Below are 17,306 nucleotides of genomic sequence, written 5' to 3' on the forward strand. Positions count from 1 at the left end.
CAGGCAGGTGGCCTTGGACGGAAGCCCGGCCTACTGGCTTCATTTGTGGGACCCTGGGGGTCCTCTCCTCCGCCCACGGAGCCTGGTTACTCCCACCTCCTCAAGCCTAGGGCCTGGGGAAGCCTTTCCTCGTTCGCGGCCTCACGGCCTGCAAGGTCCTCTTGCTTCCCTGAAGCCGCTCCAGCCCCGCTTCTCAAAGGTCCCGCTTCCGAGCGGCTCGCTTCGCCACCTGCGGTCCCCTGCCTCGACTTGGGAACGCCAAGGACATCCCCCACGGAAGCCTGGGCCCACATCCCCATGCCCTTGCCGCACGTCACCTCCCCGCTGGCCCCCGAATACGCCTCCGCCCTGCACTTCCTCTCTGCAGCACCGTCTTTCCGGCCGGGCTCCCTTCTAATTGGCCGGCTCAGAGCTTCCTCGGGGAGTCGGCCACTCGGGGTATCGCGTTGGCCTCTCTAGCCGCTGTCCCCAGGTTTGGCCTCGCGCTTTCTGCTGCGAGCTCTCTGTGGTGCTGGCAGCGACATGTGGCGCCTCCCGGGACTCCTGGGCCGAGGTAAGGGACGTCCAAGCAACCAGCGTCACTCTGGGCCGCAAAGACCGAACTGGAGTGGGGGCGGGCCCGAGGAAACAGCAGAAGCGATCGTGGGCAGGGTTAGAGCTAAGGAAGGCGGGGCCTGAAAGAGGGCGGGGAAGTCAGGGGCTATTGGAGTTTGAGATGTGGGTGGGCCTAGCTAGAAGAGGGTGGAGTCCAAGGAGTTGGTGGGACTGTGGGGAGGGGGAGGAGTCCAATGGCAGGAGATGGTGGACTGAATGAATGAAAGAGGATTAGGGGCCAATGGAGTAGGCATAGCCAGTGAAGAGAGGAGAGGTTTAGAGTCAAAGAGCCCCAAACATTAGTGAGAGTATATGTATGAACGTTTGGTCATCTTAGAACAGTGGTTGGCATCCACAGGAGAGCGGCAGAATCACATGGGCGCTTTTAAAAAACGTGGATGCTCTACCCTGAGAAATCTTAGTTTATTGGTTCTGGAGTACTACCCTAGAATCTGTAGGAGATAAAAGATTACCATGTGTATCTATGTTTAAGAACCTCTGCTGAGGCAGATGACAGTGATTCCTGGGTTGTTGAGGTGCCTGAGTTTTGGTTCCGTACAGCTCTTCCCCGTACACTGGGACCTAGCCTCTGGAGGGTGACTCCTAAGTCCACCAGCCCAGATGGGCCTCAGACTACCTCCTCCACTTTGCTGGTTCCTGTGCCTCACCTTGACAGGTAAGATACTGCCATTTTACCACTCATTTTCTCCCCTGGTCGCCCTTTTATTTTTTTTAATTTTTTGTTTTTTGTTTTTTGAGACAGAGTCTCATTCTGTCGCCCAGGCTGGAGTGCAGTGGCTCAATCTCGGCTCACTGCAACCTCCGCCTCCCAGGTTCAAGCAATTCTCTGCCTCAGCCTCCTGAGTAGCTGGGATTACAGGCACCCGTCACACCACACCCTGCTAATTTTTATTTTATTTTATTTTATTTTTTTTGAGACAGAGTCTCGCTCCGTCGCCCAGGCTGGAGTGCAGTGGCGCAATCTTGGCTCACTGAAACCTCCGCCTCCTGGGTTCAAGTGATTCTCCTGCCTCAACCTCCCAAGTAGCTGGGATTTCAGACATGTACCATCACTCCTGGCTAATTTTTTTTGTATTTTTAGTAGAGACGGGGTTTCACCATGTTAGCTAGGATGGTCTTGATCTCCTGATCTTGTGATCCACCTGCCTCAGCCTCCCAAAGTGCTGGGATTACAGTGTGAGCCACTGTGCCCAGCCAATTTTTATATTTTTAGTAGAGATGGGGTTTCACCATCTTGACCAGGCTGGTCTTGAACTCCTGACCTCGTGATCCACCCACCTCAGCCTCCCAAATTGCTGGGATTATAGGTGTGAGCCACCGCACCCAGTCCCTGGTCTCCCTTTGCCCCTACTTGAAAGCCTCTTATTTCATCATCTAGGTCGGGTCCCCATGGCCCAGGCACAAGCGGGGGTCCAAGATCCCATGGATGGAAGGATGCCTTCCAATGGATGTCTTCCCGTGTCTCCCCGAACACCCTATGGGATGCCATATCTTGGGTAAGGCTTCCCCAGCCTGGTCCTTGACCTTCAGTGTAGATGAGAATGATCCTGCATGGGTATACAGCCTAACCTGGAACAAGGGCTAGGGAATCCCTGTGTCCATTTAACAAGTAACCCATGGTATTGGAGCATATTCAAGGAGATATTGCCACTTTCCCCACCCCCGCCATGTATGTTTTCCTCATTTCATTCAGTAAACATTTATGTAACACGTTCTCTGGGCCAGGCATTTTTGCTAGTCACTACGGACATAGCAGAAAACAAGATAGATATATTCTTGCCTTCATGGATCTTACAATAAATAATAATACATTGCATCATTTTTTAATTATTTATTTTTTTATTTTTAAATTATTATTATTTTTTTCTGAGACAGAGTCTTGCTCTGTTGCCCAGGCTGAAGTGCAGTGGCATGATCTCGGCTCACTGCAACCTCCGTCTCCCGGGTTCAAGCAATTCTCCTGCCTCAGCCTCCCAAGTAGCTGGGATTACAGGCACGTGCCACCACACCTGGCTAATTTTTGTGTTTTTAGTAGAGACGGGGTTTCACCATTTTTGCCAGGATGGTCTTGAACTCCTGACCTGGTGATCCACCCACCCCGGCCTCCCAAAGTGCTGGGATTACAGGTGTGAGCCACCGCGCCCGGCCTCATAGCATAATTTATTAATGTAAAGTATTATACATGCATTATCTTGCGTAATCCTTACAAAAATCTTAAAAGGGAAATATCACCTTCATTTTACAGATGAGGAATCTCAGGCTCTGAAATATTAGGTAACATGCGTAGGGTCTCATACCTGTTAAGTGGAGGAGCCAGATTTAACTCTGGAGTTCATGTTCTACTGCTTGGTTGCTGCATCAAATACAGAGCCTAGCCCATAATAGTTGCTCAATAAATATTTGTTGAACCTGATCTATAAGGTCAGATTCTTACTAGTGAACACTAGGTCTCATAGGGCAGAGTCTTCGCTTTTCAGGCAACGTTCCAGGTAGAAGTTCTGCTTATAAGATCTTCTGAATGAAGTTGACACACACATCACTCTCGTGTTTGTCACAGCTCATCCCTGCAGCTTTCATGCTGTGTACTTTGGACAAATGACTTGACCTCTGTGACCCTTGGCTTTCTCATCGTAAATTGGTGTCATCAGCAGAGCTGAGCCTGGGATGTCTCCATGACAGGGTTACCCCTCTATAGGGAGCTGTGGACTAAGGCCATATCATACCCTGAAGAGAGGAGCATTTTCCCATGTTGCCAAAGAAGATCTGAGCCCTAGGGCTGTCCCATAGTGAGAAGTAGGAAGTGGGCCTGGATTCCAGAAGTCCCAATGCCATCCCTGTGCTCTGTCACTACTGCTTATGTGAAAGGGTCTGCACGCAAGCTGTCCTCAGTACCATAGATACTTGTCTCTGTTCTTCACAATGCTGGTACCTTTTCTTCTGGCCTTAGCCCACACGTCACCCCCACAGACAGGCTTTCCCTGACTCCTTGTCTTGTCAGGAACCCTCTTATGCTCTGTGTAGCTCTCTGATTAGTTTCCTTCTTGGCATTTAACATCACTAGTAATTATTGTATTTCTCTCTGTAGTTGTGTTTTGTCTTTCTAAACACAAGATATAAACTTCGTGAGGGCAGAAATTATGTCTGTCTTACTTGCTATTGTATGCAGTGCCTGGAGCAACAAGTAAGTATCTGGGTCAACCTGTGTGTTTTTTTTAGGCTGGAGCGCAGTGGTGTGATCCTAGCTCACTGCAACCTCTGCCTCCCAGGTTCAAGCAATTTTCATGCCTCAGCATCCTGAGTAGTTGGGATTACAGGTGTGCCCCACCATGCCTGGCTAATTCTTGTATTTTTAGTGGAATGGAGTTTCTTCATGTTGGCCAGTCTTGAACTCCTGGCCTCAAGTGATCCGCCTGCCTCAGCCTCCCAAGTGCTGGGAGCCACTGCACCCGACCCTGGGTCAGCCTTCATAAGCATAACATAAGGAGAGACAGGAGACAGGGAAAACCAAGCAGTCTCTGGAATAAGAGCTAGCTCAGGTCTTCTGCAGACCTGTCAGAGAAGAAACACCTTTACAAAGCTTAAACCTGGAGATGTGTGTGCTGGGGTGACTTCATTGGGGGAATGGGAGTTGGTGGAAGGAGGGGTTGTGCAAGACTGGAAAGAGAGCCTAATGGGGAACTCTGACCTGTTGCTATATTTGCAACTAGGTGCCAACCTACCCCATTATCTTTTTGCCTGCTTATTCTTCACTTATTTAGTCACTTGATCAAGCATTTATTCAGTTTGTACTTATTAGGTCCCTACTATATATTAGCACTGTGCTATACTTGGGTACCAGAGATACATTGGTGAGTAAAACATACATGGTCCCTGCCCATGTTGTGCTTATAGACTAACAGGAGAGACAGACCTTAGATAAATAACTGTAGAGATGATTGTTTAAATGCCAGTGTGGTCAGGGCTCCAGAGAAGTTAGGGTGTTGTGAAAGTTTGTAGTCGGGGAGCTGCCCCACCTGGATTTCCTGAGGAAGTGATGTTTGAGTGTAAGGCTGGGTCTGATGGAGTTGACTGGTGAAGGACCGTGTCCTTAACGTGCTGTTCTTCCCAGGGCACTCTGGCCGTGCTGGCCCTGCAGCTGGCAAGGCAGATCCACTTCCAGGCATCCCTGCCAGCAGGACCTCGGCGGGTAGAACACTGCTCCTGGCACAGTCCCCTGGACCGTTTCCTCTCATCTCCGTTGTGGCACCCATGCTCCTGTGAGTTCTCAGTCCTGGGGACAGGAGGGCTGGGCTGGGCGTTTCTCTGGGCCAGGAAGCGTCTCTGGACACACCTCAGGAAAAGAGCCATCAGCAGCTCCTTGCCTTTCCTATCTGAAGTCAGAGGAAGAGGAATGTGGGGAAGTTCTATCCACCCAGGGCGTGGGCCACACCTGCCCCTCAGTGTCTTTCCATTTCCTCCCATCACCTCCAACCAAGAGAGGCCCACAGGGTCCAGACTGCTTTAGATTCTGGGTGTGGCTTCCTGGCCCACATTCAACCAGTTAAATTATTCTCTGGTCAGTCACTCAGTCATTCATCAATAAATGAATCTTTATTGAGCACCTATTATGTGCCATGGTGCAGAAGCAACGTAGCCTAGTAGTTGAGGCTCTGGAGTCAGATTGTAGAGGTTCAAGTCCCAAAATTGCTGCATACTAGTCTTATGTCCCTGAACAAGTTACTTTTAACTTCCTTCTGCCTTGGTTTCTTCATCTATAAATTGGGGTAGTAATAAAACCCACCCCATAGGTTTCTTGGGAGGACTAAATGAGTTAATACATGTCAAGGACTTAGGGCAATGCCTGACACATAGTAAGTGTGTAGTAATTATTAGTTTAAGCATTAGTTCTTGTCCTTATTATGATGATAATCATTAGCAATACTGCTATCAAAGAAAGTGCTAGGTACTGGGGCTATAACCGTGAGTAAGGTAGATGCCTCCCTGCCACTGAAGAATTTAGGCAGAGGAGTGATTGATGCTTAGGGTGGGAGATCAGCACGAATATAGGCTCCTCTAGACTCCTCTGGAGGGAAGCCAAGGAAACAGGGGAGGAGGAGTGTGAAGGAAGTGTCACGGGAGTTTCAAAATTCTTCCTATGGCCTCTAAAACCTCAGGGAGGACTCAGTCAAGCCTGAGCAGCCTGCACTGATCCTCTTCTGACCTGATCACTCTTTTTTTTCTCTTTTGAGACAGAGTCTTGCTCTGTCACCCAGGCTGGAGTACAGTGGTGTGATCTTGGCTCACTGCAACCTCCGCCTCCTGGGTTCAAGCAATTTTCCTGCCTCAGCCTCCTGAGTAGCTGGGATTACAGGCGTGTGCCACTGCACCCCGCTAATTTTTTGTATTTTTAGTACAGATGGGGTTTCGCCATGTTGGCCAGGCTGGTCTTGAACTCCTGACCTCAGGTGATCCACCTGCCTCGGCCTCCCAAGCTGCTGTGATTATAGGCGTGAGCCATCGCGCCTGGCCCAGACCTGACTACTCTTGCTGGCTCTTTCCAGCACTGCGACAACACATCCTCCCCAGCCCTGATGGCCCAGCTCCCAGGCACACTGGCCTCAGGGAACCCAGGCTTGGCCAGGAAGAAGCCTCAGCTCAGCCCCGGAACTTCTCACACAACTCTTTGAGAGGAGCTCGTCCTCAGGACCCCTCTGAGGAAGGTATGTCCCTGCCTCATGGAATCAGTAGAAGGCAGGGGGCGGTGGCGAGCTGGGCAGATGAACATTGTTTGCTGCGAAGGGAATTGGCACTCCTGTGAGGTCCCATGCCTTGTGAGGTGATTCAGGGTTATTTTGATTCCTGGCAAGGGTGCTGGCTGGAAAGCCTGGGTAGACTGGGAGAGTCGGAGAAAAGAAGTACAACTTTCTCCTTTGCCCTGGCCGGGTGTCGGCCTTTCCCTTGCAGGTCCCGGTGATTTTGGCTTCCTGCATGCCAGTAGTAGCATCGAGTCCGAGGCAAAACCAGCCCAGCCTCAGCCCACTGGTGAAAAGGTATTATCCAGATTTGGCCACCTGGATCCCCATAACATTATCTTGGGCAGGTGGCAATCCCGGTAAACCATCCCTTGGTGAGTCTTTTATATTTCTTTCCCAGGAACAAGATAAATCAAAAACTCTTTCCCTTGAGGAGGCTGTGACTTCCATTCAGCAGCTCTTCCAGCTCAGTGTTTCCATCGCTTTCAACTTCCTGGGTAACCAAATGGACCCTGCCCCAAGGCAAGAGGGTGGGAAAATGGAAAGGGTATGGGGCAGGTCAGATATAGTCAGGATAGGGAGTGGCTTAAACGAGAGATTTTATTTTCTCCCAGGTAGGTAGACCAAATCTGGCATGGCAGGGACCCATTCTTATGCAAAGGTGTCCTGCCATTTTTAAAACTGGCTCCCATCTTGAGGCGCAGTTTGGCAATTCCAGCTCCTGCCCTCCTGTCCATATTCTGCCAGCTGGACGGGGCAAGGTAGGAAAGCTAAAGGATCACTCCTTCCCTTTAATCTAGATGTTGCACAAATCCTTGTCCAGAATATAGGCACATGGCCACACCTTGCCACAGAGGAGACTAGTTACTGTGTGTGAAGGAAAAAATAAATCTTGGAGGGCACGTAGCATTCTCTGCCACACTTAGGAAAGAACAGGCTCCTGGGGTTTGGAGCAGATCCTCAATGTGTGAACAGGAACCTCTTAACCCTCATGTGGGGAGTCCAAATACCCTTCCACCATTTGTCCTGTTCTTTGCAGTAACTTGGCTCATTTTAGGCCTTCTAATGCGGAGATTTAGACTCCCCACAGCATCTATCGGGGTCTAGTGGGCAGATAGGCAAGAGGCTGGGATTCATTCACAACAAATTTATTGAGCATTTACCTTTTGCCAGTTCCTATTTTAGGTACTGGGGATACAGTGATTTACAAGACAAAGTCGTTATTCTCAGGGAGCAGAAAAACAATAATTGAGAAACAAAAAGAGAATTTCAGATGTTGATAGATGTTATGAAGAAAATAAAGGAACGTGTTAGTGACTTGAGCAAGGAGCAGTTTTTGATTTAGAAGTCCTCACTGAGCAGAAGACCTTTGATCTAAGACCTGTCACAAAGACAGCCACTTTTGTTTCAATCTGGAGAAAGAGCTTTCCAAGTGGCGGGAAGAGTAAGCGCAAAAGTCCTGAGGCAGGATTGGATTTTGATTGCTAAAGGAACAAAAGAAAGGTGAGTGTGGCTGGAGCTTAGAGATCTTGGGAAGGGCGGAAGGAGATAAAGCCAGAAAAGCAGGCAGGGGTCAGATCAGGTGAGGTCTTCTGAGCCACAGTAAAGAGTGTGGATTTTCTAAGTGAGACAGGAAGTCTTTGGAGGGCTTTAAGCAGGAGCAGGAAAGGGGGCAGTCACGTGATCTGATGTACTTTTCCAAAGATCTCTCTGGCTGCCATGTAGACAGACATGGATTGTAGGATTGCCAGAGGGGAAAAAGGAGATGAGGTAGGCGCTGTTGGTGACGGCTGAACAAAACATGTCAGTGGCATGGTCTAGATGAGAGAAAGAAGAGAGCAAGAAGAGTAGATGGATCTGGGTATATTAATGAGCCAGGTGGGAAGCAGGAGGATGGTGGCATCCTTTGCACTCTTGAGTCTTCTCCCCAAGGGCAGAGGGCTCTGTCAACCCTGGACAGTGAGTTTTCAGGCAGCAGGGAGGCAACTTTATTTAATTCACTGCTGGCTGAATGGAACCTGGTTTCTCCCTCATTAGCTTTATGTGATTTTGATGGGCAAAGAGTCTCTTCTCAGAATTTTCTTGCCCATCCCTTCATTCATATATTCATTTATTCAGCAAGCGCTTGGCACGGTGGCAGAACGCAAAAGGAGCATAAGCCATAATCATGTTTTGCATTTGTATGGCGCCTTCACCCTAGGCAAAGTTATTTCTTCTACATTCTTTTTCTGCTTCTGCCTCCAGGATTTTACAGTCTAATTGAGGAGACAGGACTTGTACTTTTGAAACAGTTTAGTTTGTAGAAAAAGGCTTGGTATATTAAGTAAGTGCCAAAAAAGTGTTTAAAGCCTGAGTGTGGTCTGAAGGTTCTAGAGCAGACACAGGATGGGAGCTTTGATGGTGGAGGCGGAAAGAGAGATCCCAGGCAGGAGAGACAGTTGAAGCAAAGGCTTTGAGTTGAGAATTGGCCGTGCCCTGATCCTTTCCTGTTTCCTTTTTGTTTGGGCAATGAAAAGAGCATGGGCTTTGGAGTTGGACGTGCCTGCATTCAGGTCTTGACACTGCTGTATTACTGCTCCCAATTTCTTCATGAAACAAGATTAACAGTATCACTTGTATCAGTTAGGGTTTGTTGGTTATGAGCAACCTAAACCCACTCTGGCTAACTTAAACACAAAAGGAATCTATTGGGATCTATTGACCTGCCAAGCCTCAGAAAGGACAGGAATCAGGGAAGCTCCAGAGACCTAAGAGGCAGCAGCTGATAGACAGTATCTTTAGAGTTCTGCTGTCAGAATAAACCTACAAGGGCTGTTTTCTCTCCTTGCCCCAACCAGATCAAGGTTCAGATTCCTGAGAAAGAACCTCCGTGGTTAGGAAGAACACAAGCACATTGACTGACAGCACTAGGGGAGGGGTTGTTCCCAATGGGAAATATAGATGCTATTACCAAGAGAAGGAGGAATGGTTTATAGTAGGGCAGAACCCACTGCTATCTATGGCAAACCAGTGAAATATTCAGAAGATAGAAATAATATGCAAAGGCCAGGCACAGTGGCTCATGCCTGTAATCCCGACACTTTGGGAGGCCGAGGCAGGTGGATCACCTGAGGTCAAGAGTTTGAGACGAGCCTGGCCAACATGGTGAAACCCCATCTCTACTAAAAATCCAAAAGTTAGCCAGGCATGGGGTCAGACATCTGTAAACCCAGCTACTTGGGAGGCTGAGGCAGGAGAATCGTTTGAACTCAGGAGGTGGAGGTTGTAGTGAGCTGAGATTATGCCACTGCATTCCAGCCTGGGCAACAGAGCAAGACTCTGTCTCAAAAAAAAAAAAAAATATATATATATATATATGTAAAGTGTCTGGCACAAAAAAAGAAAGGGAGGAGGATCAGATGAGGAGTCTGTAGGTACCTGGCTGAGGGTGTGGGGAAGTTCACTGAGGAAGCTGTGTTTGTGCCCTGTGCCTTCTTACAGGAACAGAGAACATGAAGAGTGGCAACCACATGGCAGCCTTTTCTTACTTCCAGAAAGCTGCAGCCCGTGGCTACAGCAAAGCGCAGTACAATGCGGGCTTGTGTCATGAGCATGGCAGAGGCACCCCCAGGGACATTAGCAAGGTATTCCCCTGCCCCCAAGCCCGCCCCCTGTGCTGGGCTGCTGAGATTGATGTCTAGAAATGAGCAGTGGGCAGGGATGGGGGAAAGTTTGGCTTCTTTTCTCCACTTGGTTCTAGCCCAGCTGCGAAGGAAAAATAAGAAAGAAGCTCCTAACTTCCAGGAATTTAGACTCAAAATTCAGGGAGGGCAGGGATTTTGCCTTTCTTCTTTGCAACTATATCCTCAGCCTAGAATAGCATCTTGATGAATGGATTAATTAATTTTTAAAAAGTGGGATAAGAACACAAAGAGGTTATATATAGGAATATATTTTTTAGAGTTGTATGTGAAGGCAAAAAAACCTGAAAGTTTCTTCAATAGAAAACTGGTTAATTACATCTATTTGGGCCTTAATATGATGTGCTAGATATGTATGTCAGGGAAAGACATTCATGGTGTACTATTAAAGTTAAAAAAATAGGTTATAAAGTAGTATAGTGTGACCTAAGTTTCTCTCTCTCTTTGCCCCCTCCACACACGTATGTGTGTGCAAATGCATAGATGTCTAAAATGTATGTGTGTGAGTATGTCTGACACATATATGTGAGAAGATATTTGCAAGGCTGTATGCTAAAATTTTAAGCAAGAATGATCTTTAGGAGGCTGAATTTCTTGGGATTTTATGTTTCTATTTTTGGTTTATATTTTTAAATTTTGGCTTATCTGAATTTTCTGACTAGTCTATAATTATTATGTATTATTTAATTAAAATAATTTTTAAAAATTTCACTGAGTGCAAAAGATGCTTACAGAGTTGCCAGCCGACTGGGTGTTTCTCCCTTTGCCCCAGGCGGTCCTTTATTATCAGTTGGCTGCCAGCCAGGGCCACAGCCTGGCTCAGTACCGCTATGCCAGGTGCCTACTACGAGACCCAGCCTCTTCGTGGAACCCTGAGCGGCAGAGGGCAGTGTCCTTGCTGAAGCAGGCTGCAGACTCAGGCTTGAGAGAGGTAAGTGCCATTGGCAGGGTCTTTTCAAGGTCTCTGAGGCCTGTGGAGCCTGAAAGTGACCAAGATGCCTTTTTTTCCTTCCTCCTTGACCACAGGCCCAAGCTTTCCTCGGGGTGCTTTTCACCAAGGAGCCCTACCTGGATGAGCAGAGAGCTGTGAAATATCTTTGGCTTGCAGCCAGCAATGGGGTATGCGATCTCCAGTGGACAAGCATGTTGGGGATGAAGCCTGATAAGAGAAGGGATTTTGGAACTGGTACTGAGTTCTTCTGTGCTTAGGAGATTGTTTGATAGGAGCCTTGGCCTGGCTTCAAGCCTTAGCGCTCACTGACTTACTGTGTGACCGTTGGGCAGTTGCAGTAGTACGCCAGAGCTGGCTTGCACCAGGCTGTGAGAGCTGTTGGCAGCTTAAAATCTGCAATGGTGGGAATATTTGCACCACAGAAATTGCTAAATGCCACAAAACAGGGCTTTTTCCCTCCTCCAGAGCCAGCTGTTCAACATTTACCAGCACACTACTGGGCCTGGTCACTTCTTGATTCAAACCTGTTTCCTCGTCTTTAAAATCAGCATAATAATGCTTGCCTTACCTGTCCAGTACTTCACAGGGTAGTTGTGAGGATCAAAATCTAACTGAGATAACTAACAGGTGTGACAGTGCTGTAAAACCTGTACACATGAAAAACGCATCATTACAAGTGATGGTAACCCAGGGAAATCAGAAGACGCATCAAGTGGAGACAGTAAACAGGGAACACTGCTCAGTTTGGGGTGGGTGGGGATGTCTGGTTGTCTGTGAACTGGGGTCATTGGCATTCAGACAATTCACATGTGTTCCATGAAGCATTAGTTCTCTGGAATGCTTGTAAGTCATAAGAGAAAAAAAATGATTAGATGGGTTTGGGAAATACTGAGTTAAACAGTTAACACAGGAAGTCTCAAAGCTTTATGTCACTGTAGATCACTGAAAAGGCCATCTGTAATTTGCTGTATTCCTCAAGTGTATTTGACCAGTATATCTTTTGAGTTGCATCTTGAAGGACCAGGAGTCTTGGATTAAATCAAGCAATATATGCGTGAACTGTAATCTCCCTACATAGGGGACTGCTGCTTCCTTTGTTTTCTGGCCAACACACTGATAGCATCATTGAACTCCTGGGCATCAGAATGCTTTTCCTTGTCTACTCTGTGTTGCCCAAAGTATCTATAGTAGCTGTCAAAAGGGGACCAATGTCACCAACAAGTGTCCACTGCTGTACCTGCCTTGCCTTGAAAGAGCCCCACAGAGCCTTCCAAAGTTGGGCAGGTCTGCACATCCATGTGCAGGGCAAGACTGTGGGCATGCTGGCCTGCTTTAATCAGACCAGCGTGCTAGCAGGAGAAATGCACAAAAGGATATCTGTCACCTGCTATGTGACGCTGTATTGGGACTCAGACCCCACACTCTTCCACCCCACAGGGAATTGTGTCTTTCTGGGTTTGTACTGAGCAGTGTTGCAGCGGTGGTGTTTTGGCCTTACGTGTGTCCACTGCTGTGTTGTAACCTAGTCTGTAGGCATGAGTCTGCCATATTTATTGGAGAGACTTTGGCCTGTGTGTTATAGAAGCAGGGGGAGAATGTGTAGACAACTCTTCCCAGAAATTTGACTGTGGAGGGTAGAAGAGAAATGGGACCATGGTTGGGAGTCAATAGTGTTTTGTTTTGTTTTTTTAATTGGGAGAGTGAATATGATTCGTATAGTGAATGTAAGCACTTTTCGTATAGTGTATTTAATCCTTGCAACAACCTAATAAGGTAGGTACTATTAGTATCCCACTTTATAGGTAAGAAAACTGAGGCACCACGAGGTAGAGTCACGTGCCTGAGTTAACACAGCTGGTAAGTGGTAGAGCCGTGATGGGAGCGCAGACAGTCTGGCTATGCAGCCGGACATCCAGCCTCTACCTGATCCTGTTCCTCCCAGGAGCATAGTTCTCAGTGAGAGGAGAGAGAATCGAGGATCCAGAGCTGGGGCAAAGAGCATAGCCTTTTTTTTTTGAGACGGAGTCTCGCACTGTCGCCCTGGCTGGAGTGCAGTGGCGTGATCTCAGCGCACTGCAACCTCCGCCTCCCGGGTTCACACGATTCTCCTGCCTCAGCCTCCTGAGTAGTTAGGATTACAGGTGCACACCACCACACCCACCTAATTTTTTTTTGTATTTTTAGAGACGGGGTTTCACTATGTTGGGCAGACTGGTCTCCAACTCCTGACCTCGTGATCTGCCCACCTTGGCCTCCCAAAGTGCTGGGATTACAGGTGTGAGCCACCGCGCCCAGGCCAAGCATAGCTTTTTAAAGGAGAAGAGTTTCCTTTTCTGTCAGCCCTCCCAGGCAGAGATTCAGGAAGGCACAGGGCCTTTGGGAAGACAACCCTCCACCCTCGCCTCCTTGCTGTTTCAGGGCAACGTAGGAGCCCAACTCCCAGGTTTCCTATAACTGGGCTGAGTATTTCCTGTAGCCTTCCTTGTGCATGCTTTCAGCCAGCCTATGCAAGAGAAGCCTCCACACTGCCCTGGCTGGAATCTCCCCAGGTGGAGGGATCCCCCTCTCCTTTGTGTTGGGTGAGCTCTGAGCCTCTGGCATTTCGTAGTTGAGATCCCTTGCTATGGGGTGGGCCAGGACTGGGCCTTGACCCTGTGTGGATGAAGTCCCAGCATGCCTGACTTCACCTTCTTCCTCCCTTAGCATTTCAGTTCCTCATTCCTGCATGTGTGTATCTGTTTGTCTGTCCATTTTCTCCTTAGGACTCACAGAGCAGGTACCACCTTGGAATTTGCTATGAGAAAGGCCTTGGTGTGCAGAGGAATCTGGGAGAGGCCTTGAGATGTTACCAGCAGTCAGCCGCTCTGGGAAGTGAGGCCGCCCAGGAGAGGCTGCGAGCCCTCTTTTCCATGGAGGCTGCAGGTACAGACCCAAGTCCAAGCCAACAGGTTCATTCCCTGAGCTCAGTACTCTGTGACAGATAAGTAGGTAGCAGTAGTCTCTGGTCTCCTAGTCATTTCCAACCCCAGTGGTGGCTAAGAATGCAGATTTTGGGACGGGTGTGGTGGCTCACGCCTGTAATCCCAGCACTTCGGGAGGCCGAGACTGGCGGATCACGAGGTCAGGAGATCGAGACCCTCCTGGCTAACACGGTGAAACCCCATCTCTATTAAAAATACAAAAAAAAAAATTAGTTGGGTGTGGTGCGGACCCTGTGGTCCCAGCTACTTGGGAGGCTGAGGGAGGAGAATGGCGTGAACCTGGGAGGCAGAGCTTGCAGTGAGCCAAGATCGCGCCACTGCACTCCAGCCTGGGTGACAGTGCAAGACTCTATCTCAAAAAAAAAAAAAAAAAAATGCAGCTTTTGGAGTCAGACAAACCTGAGTTTTTTTTTTGTTTTTTTTTTTTTTGAGATGGTGTTTCACTCTCGTTGCCCGGGCTGGAGTGCAATAGCGCGATCTTGGCTCACTGCAACCTCTGCCTCCAGGGTTCAAGCGATTCTTCTGCCTCAGCCTCTCAAGTAGCTGGGATTACAGGCACCCACCACGATACCTGGCTAATTTTTTGTATTTTTAGTAGAGTCTGGGTTTCGCCATGTTGGCCAGGCTGGTTTCGAACTCCTGACCTCAGGTGATCCACCCGTCTCGGCCTCCCAAAGTGCTGGGATTACAGGTGTGAGCCACCGCACCCAGTCAAACCTGAGTTTTAACCCCCACTGTCACTGAACTTGGACTCCATGGCTTTGTGCCTCAGTTTCTTCACCTCTAAAAATGAAGGTAATGGTAGCACCTCATTAAGTTGTCATAAGGATGAAATGAGATGACACTAAGGGACTTAGCACAGCCTGACAGCACAGTAGGTATTGAACAAATGGTAGCTGCTCTGATGATTTTCTAGGAGAGACAATATCCCAAGGTTGCCTGAATTACCCTTCTAGGGCTCTGAGAGCCCTGCTCACTCATGAGTCACTGGAGTTGGGAGTTAACAATGCCTGGGGAACCAAGCCCTTGAAGAAGTGCTGGCTCCAAAGTAGGAGTCCAAGAATATACAGCATGAGTAAGAGTTGCTCTCACCTCTTCTTGTAGCCCCGGGGCCCAGCGACCTGACAGTTACAGGACTGAAGTCTTTCTCCAGCCCATCCCTCTGCAGCTTGAACACCCTGCTAGCAGGAACCTCACGCCTACCACACGCCTCGAGCACAGGGAACCTTGGCCTCCTCTGCAGAAGTGGGCATCTCGGAGCCAGCCTGGAAGCCTCCAGCAGGGCTATTCCCCCACACCCCCACCCACTGGAAAGGAGTGTTGTAAGACTAGGTTTTGGCTAAGGTGAGATAAAACATAGTCACTGGTGCCTCTTAGGGGCCAGAGGGGGCAGGAGGTTGGATAACAAAAATAGAGCATCAGCAACCCTTTCCAGGTAGAAATTCCAGCGTGAATTCAGGTTCCCAAGCAATTTCACGTACATGGCTAGTAAGTGACTGATCTTTCCCCCCACTTGGTAGCCTCACAGATGAGTCTTAGATGCATTCACAGTCATTTCTGGTCTGTGCACCAAAGGATGCATTCAGTGACCTATGAAAAACCCTACTGAAGGGTCCAGAGACCCTGGTGCTCACCTTAGCCTTTGTCTTTGAGCAAATAACTTACCTTCTTCCTTCCTATGCCTCGGTTTTCTCACACTTAAATCTGTACTCCTGTTTGCCAATGTCTGATGTGTGTATCCCTGGTTCACAAGAAGATTTTAGGTGGTATTCAAATTAATATTTTCTATTTCAGTAGTTATGTATTTAATGTATAATATAAAAATATGACTAGCATATTGACCTGTAGTTTGACAGATGTTCTGTCTAGGATAAAGCTAACTGTAAAAAAATAGTGAATCAGTTTAAAGAAAAGCATAACATAAAAAAGTGGGCACAGATCCAGAGAGGTAGCAAAAATCACAGGGGTGGTTCCATGAATGGCTGACACTTAGGAAACTGAATTAGGCCATCCTCGAAACTAGCTCCACCATTCACCTCTGTTCATCCCCCATGGGCTCATAATCGTTTTCATTTCACCTTTGATTTGGAAGGAAGAAGTTTCTTGCCCAAATGCCTGGATGTGTCTACTTGACTTTCAGAACTTCTCACCTCAGCTCTAAAGATGGAGCCTGTGGGTTCTCAGAGAGATATCACAACTTGAGTCCCAAAGAAGAGGCCAGTTACCCACCCACCTTCCCCCAAACCCTAAGCACCTGCGCCAGTACAGTCAAGAAGAGGAAAGTGTGTGAAGACTCAGGTCTGGCTCTGCCACTTGCCTGGCCATGTCACCTTGAAGCAGTGACCTGACTCCCTATATTGTTTCCTCAGTTGTAGACCAAAGGCAATGGTGTCTGCCCTCCTACCTTATAAGACAAATGCAAGGGCATTTCACCACAGAGAGGACCTTTGTGCTCACTTTGGCCCAGGAGGCAGTGATGCTCATGGTTGCATGACTTTATGAGTCGCTGGGCCAGAATGAGGATCTGGGCTTCCTGACTCCTGGCCCAGAGTTCTTGTCCATCAGTTCCCACTGCAATTTTATGTGAAAGCATTATGACTGTCCTACCCATGGGAGAGTAAATGTAGATTGAACGCTAGGAGTCTTAAAGCGTAGATTTAAGTGTAGATTTTGAGGTCCCCCTTTGGGAAACGTGCCAGAAATGTCTAGGTGTTTAATAAAACAGATACTGGATTATCTCATCACTCTTGCCCTTGAGTATGTTGGGAAGAGCCAGGGAGACGGGCAGGGGGAGCCGAAAGCTGAGGCTCTGTCCTCATCTCTAAACTCTAAACTCTCCATTAACCAATTTAAAGGACCTTAAAAGCTTCTCCAAGAGAGAGACTTAGGAAAAAAAAAAGATTTCTGAGTCAATGCTAATGAGTCCAATTACTGAATTTGTGAATAGCTATTCCCTGGCTTCTGGATGTTAGCCCAAGTTGAATAGCATAGATGTGGTTGAGGGTGGGGGCTGGGAGGGATAGAGGGCCCACCACCCACAATCCCATGACTGTGTGAGTGGAGACCAAACAGCTCGGCCAATTCAAAGGCAAGAAGATTTGAGGGGGTAAAGTTGTCCACGTTTCTCCCTCTCTGCTTCCCACCCCACCTCTCTCAACTTCTAAATGGTCCTGCCACACTTTGCTAGCACCTCCCTTTCACCTGGGGAGCCCAAGCATCCTCTAGCTCCAGCTCCTCGCCTGCTCCCTGCCTCCTTTTTAGGGCTGCCCTGCACACTGGCTCACCACTTTTGGACCCTGCACATGGCCACCTTCCATAGATGGCACTCCTTGGGAGCAGGGTCCTT

At 48.3% G+C, this 17,306-nt stretch overlaps 1 protein-coding gene across 1 annotated transcript; it reads left to right on the forward strand.

Moving 5' to 3' along the window:
• Positions 1 to 373: 373 nt before the first annotated feature.
• Positions 374 to 16,701, forward strand: DELE1 (DAP3 binding cell death enhancer 1). The gene is made up of 13 exons (XM_054488357.2): positions 374 to 553; positions 1,156 to 1,270; positions 1,994 to 2,111; positions 4,724 to 4,871; positions 6,156 to 6,314; positions 6,559 to 6,644; positions 6,748 to 6,844; positions 9,828 to 9,970; positions 10,800 to 10,958; positions 11,054 to 11,146; positions 13,742 to 13,901; positions 15,065 to 15,304; positions 16,053 to 16,701. The coding sequence occupies exons 1-12, from the start codon at positions 523 to 525 to the stop codon at positions 15,301 to 15,303; spliced, it is 1,548 nt and encodes a 515-aa protein (XP_054344332.1). The 5' UTR covers positions 374 to 522; the 3' UTR covers position 15,304; positions 16,053 to 16,701.
• Positions 16,702 to 17,306: the final 605 nt, after the last annotated feature.

The sequence above is a fragment of the Pongo pygmaeus genome, chromosome 4 (assembly GCF_028885625.2).
Source record: "Pongo pygmaeus isolate AG05252 chromosome 4, NHGRI_mPonPyg2-v2.0_pri, whole genome shotgun sequence".
Taxonomy (NCBI): domain Eukaryota; kingdom Metazoa; phylum Chordata; class Mammalia; order Primates; family Hominidae; genus Pongo; species Pongo pygmaeus.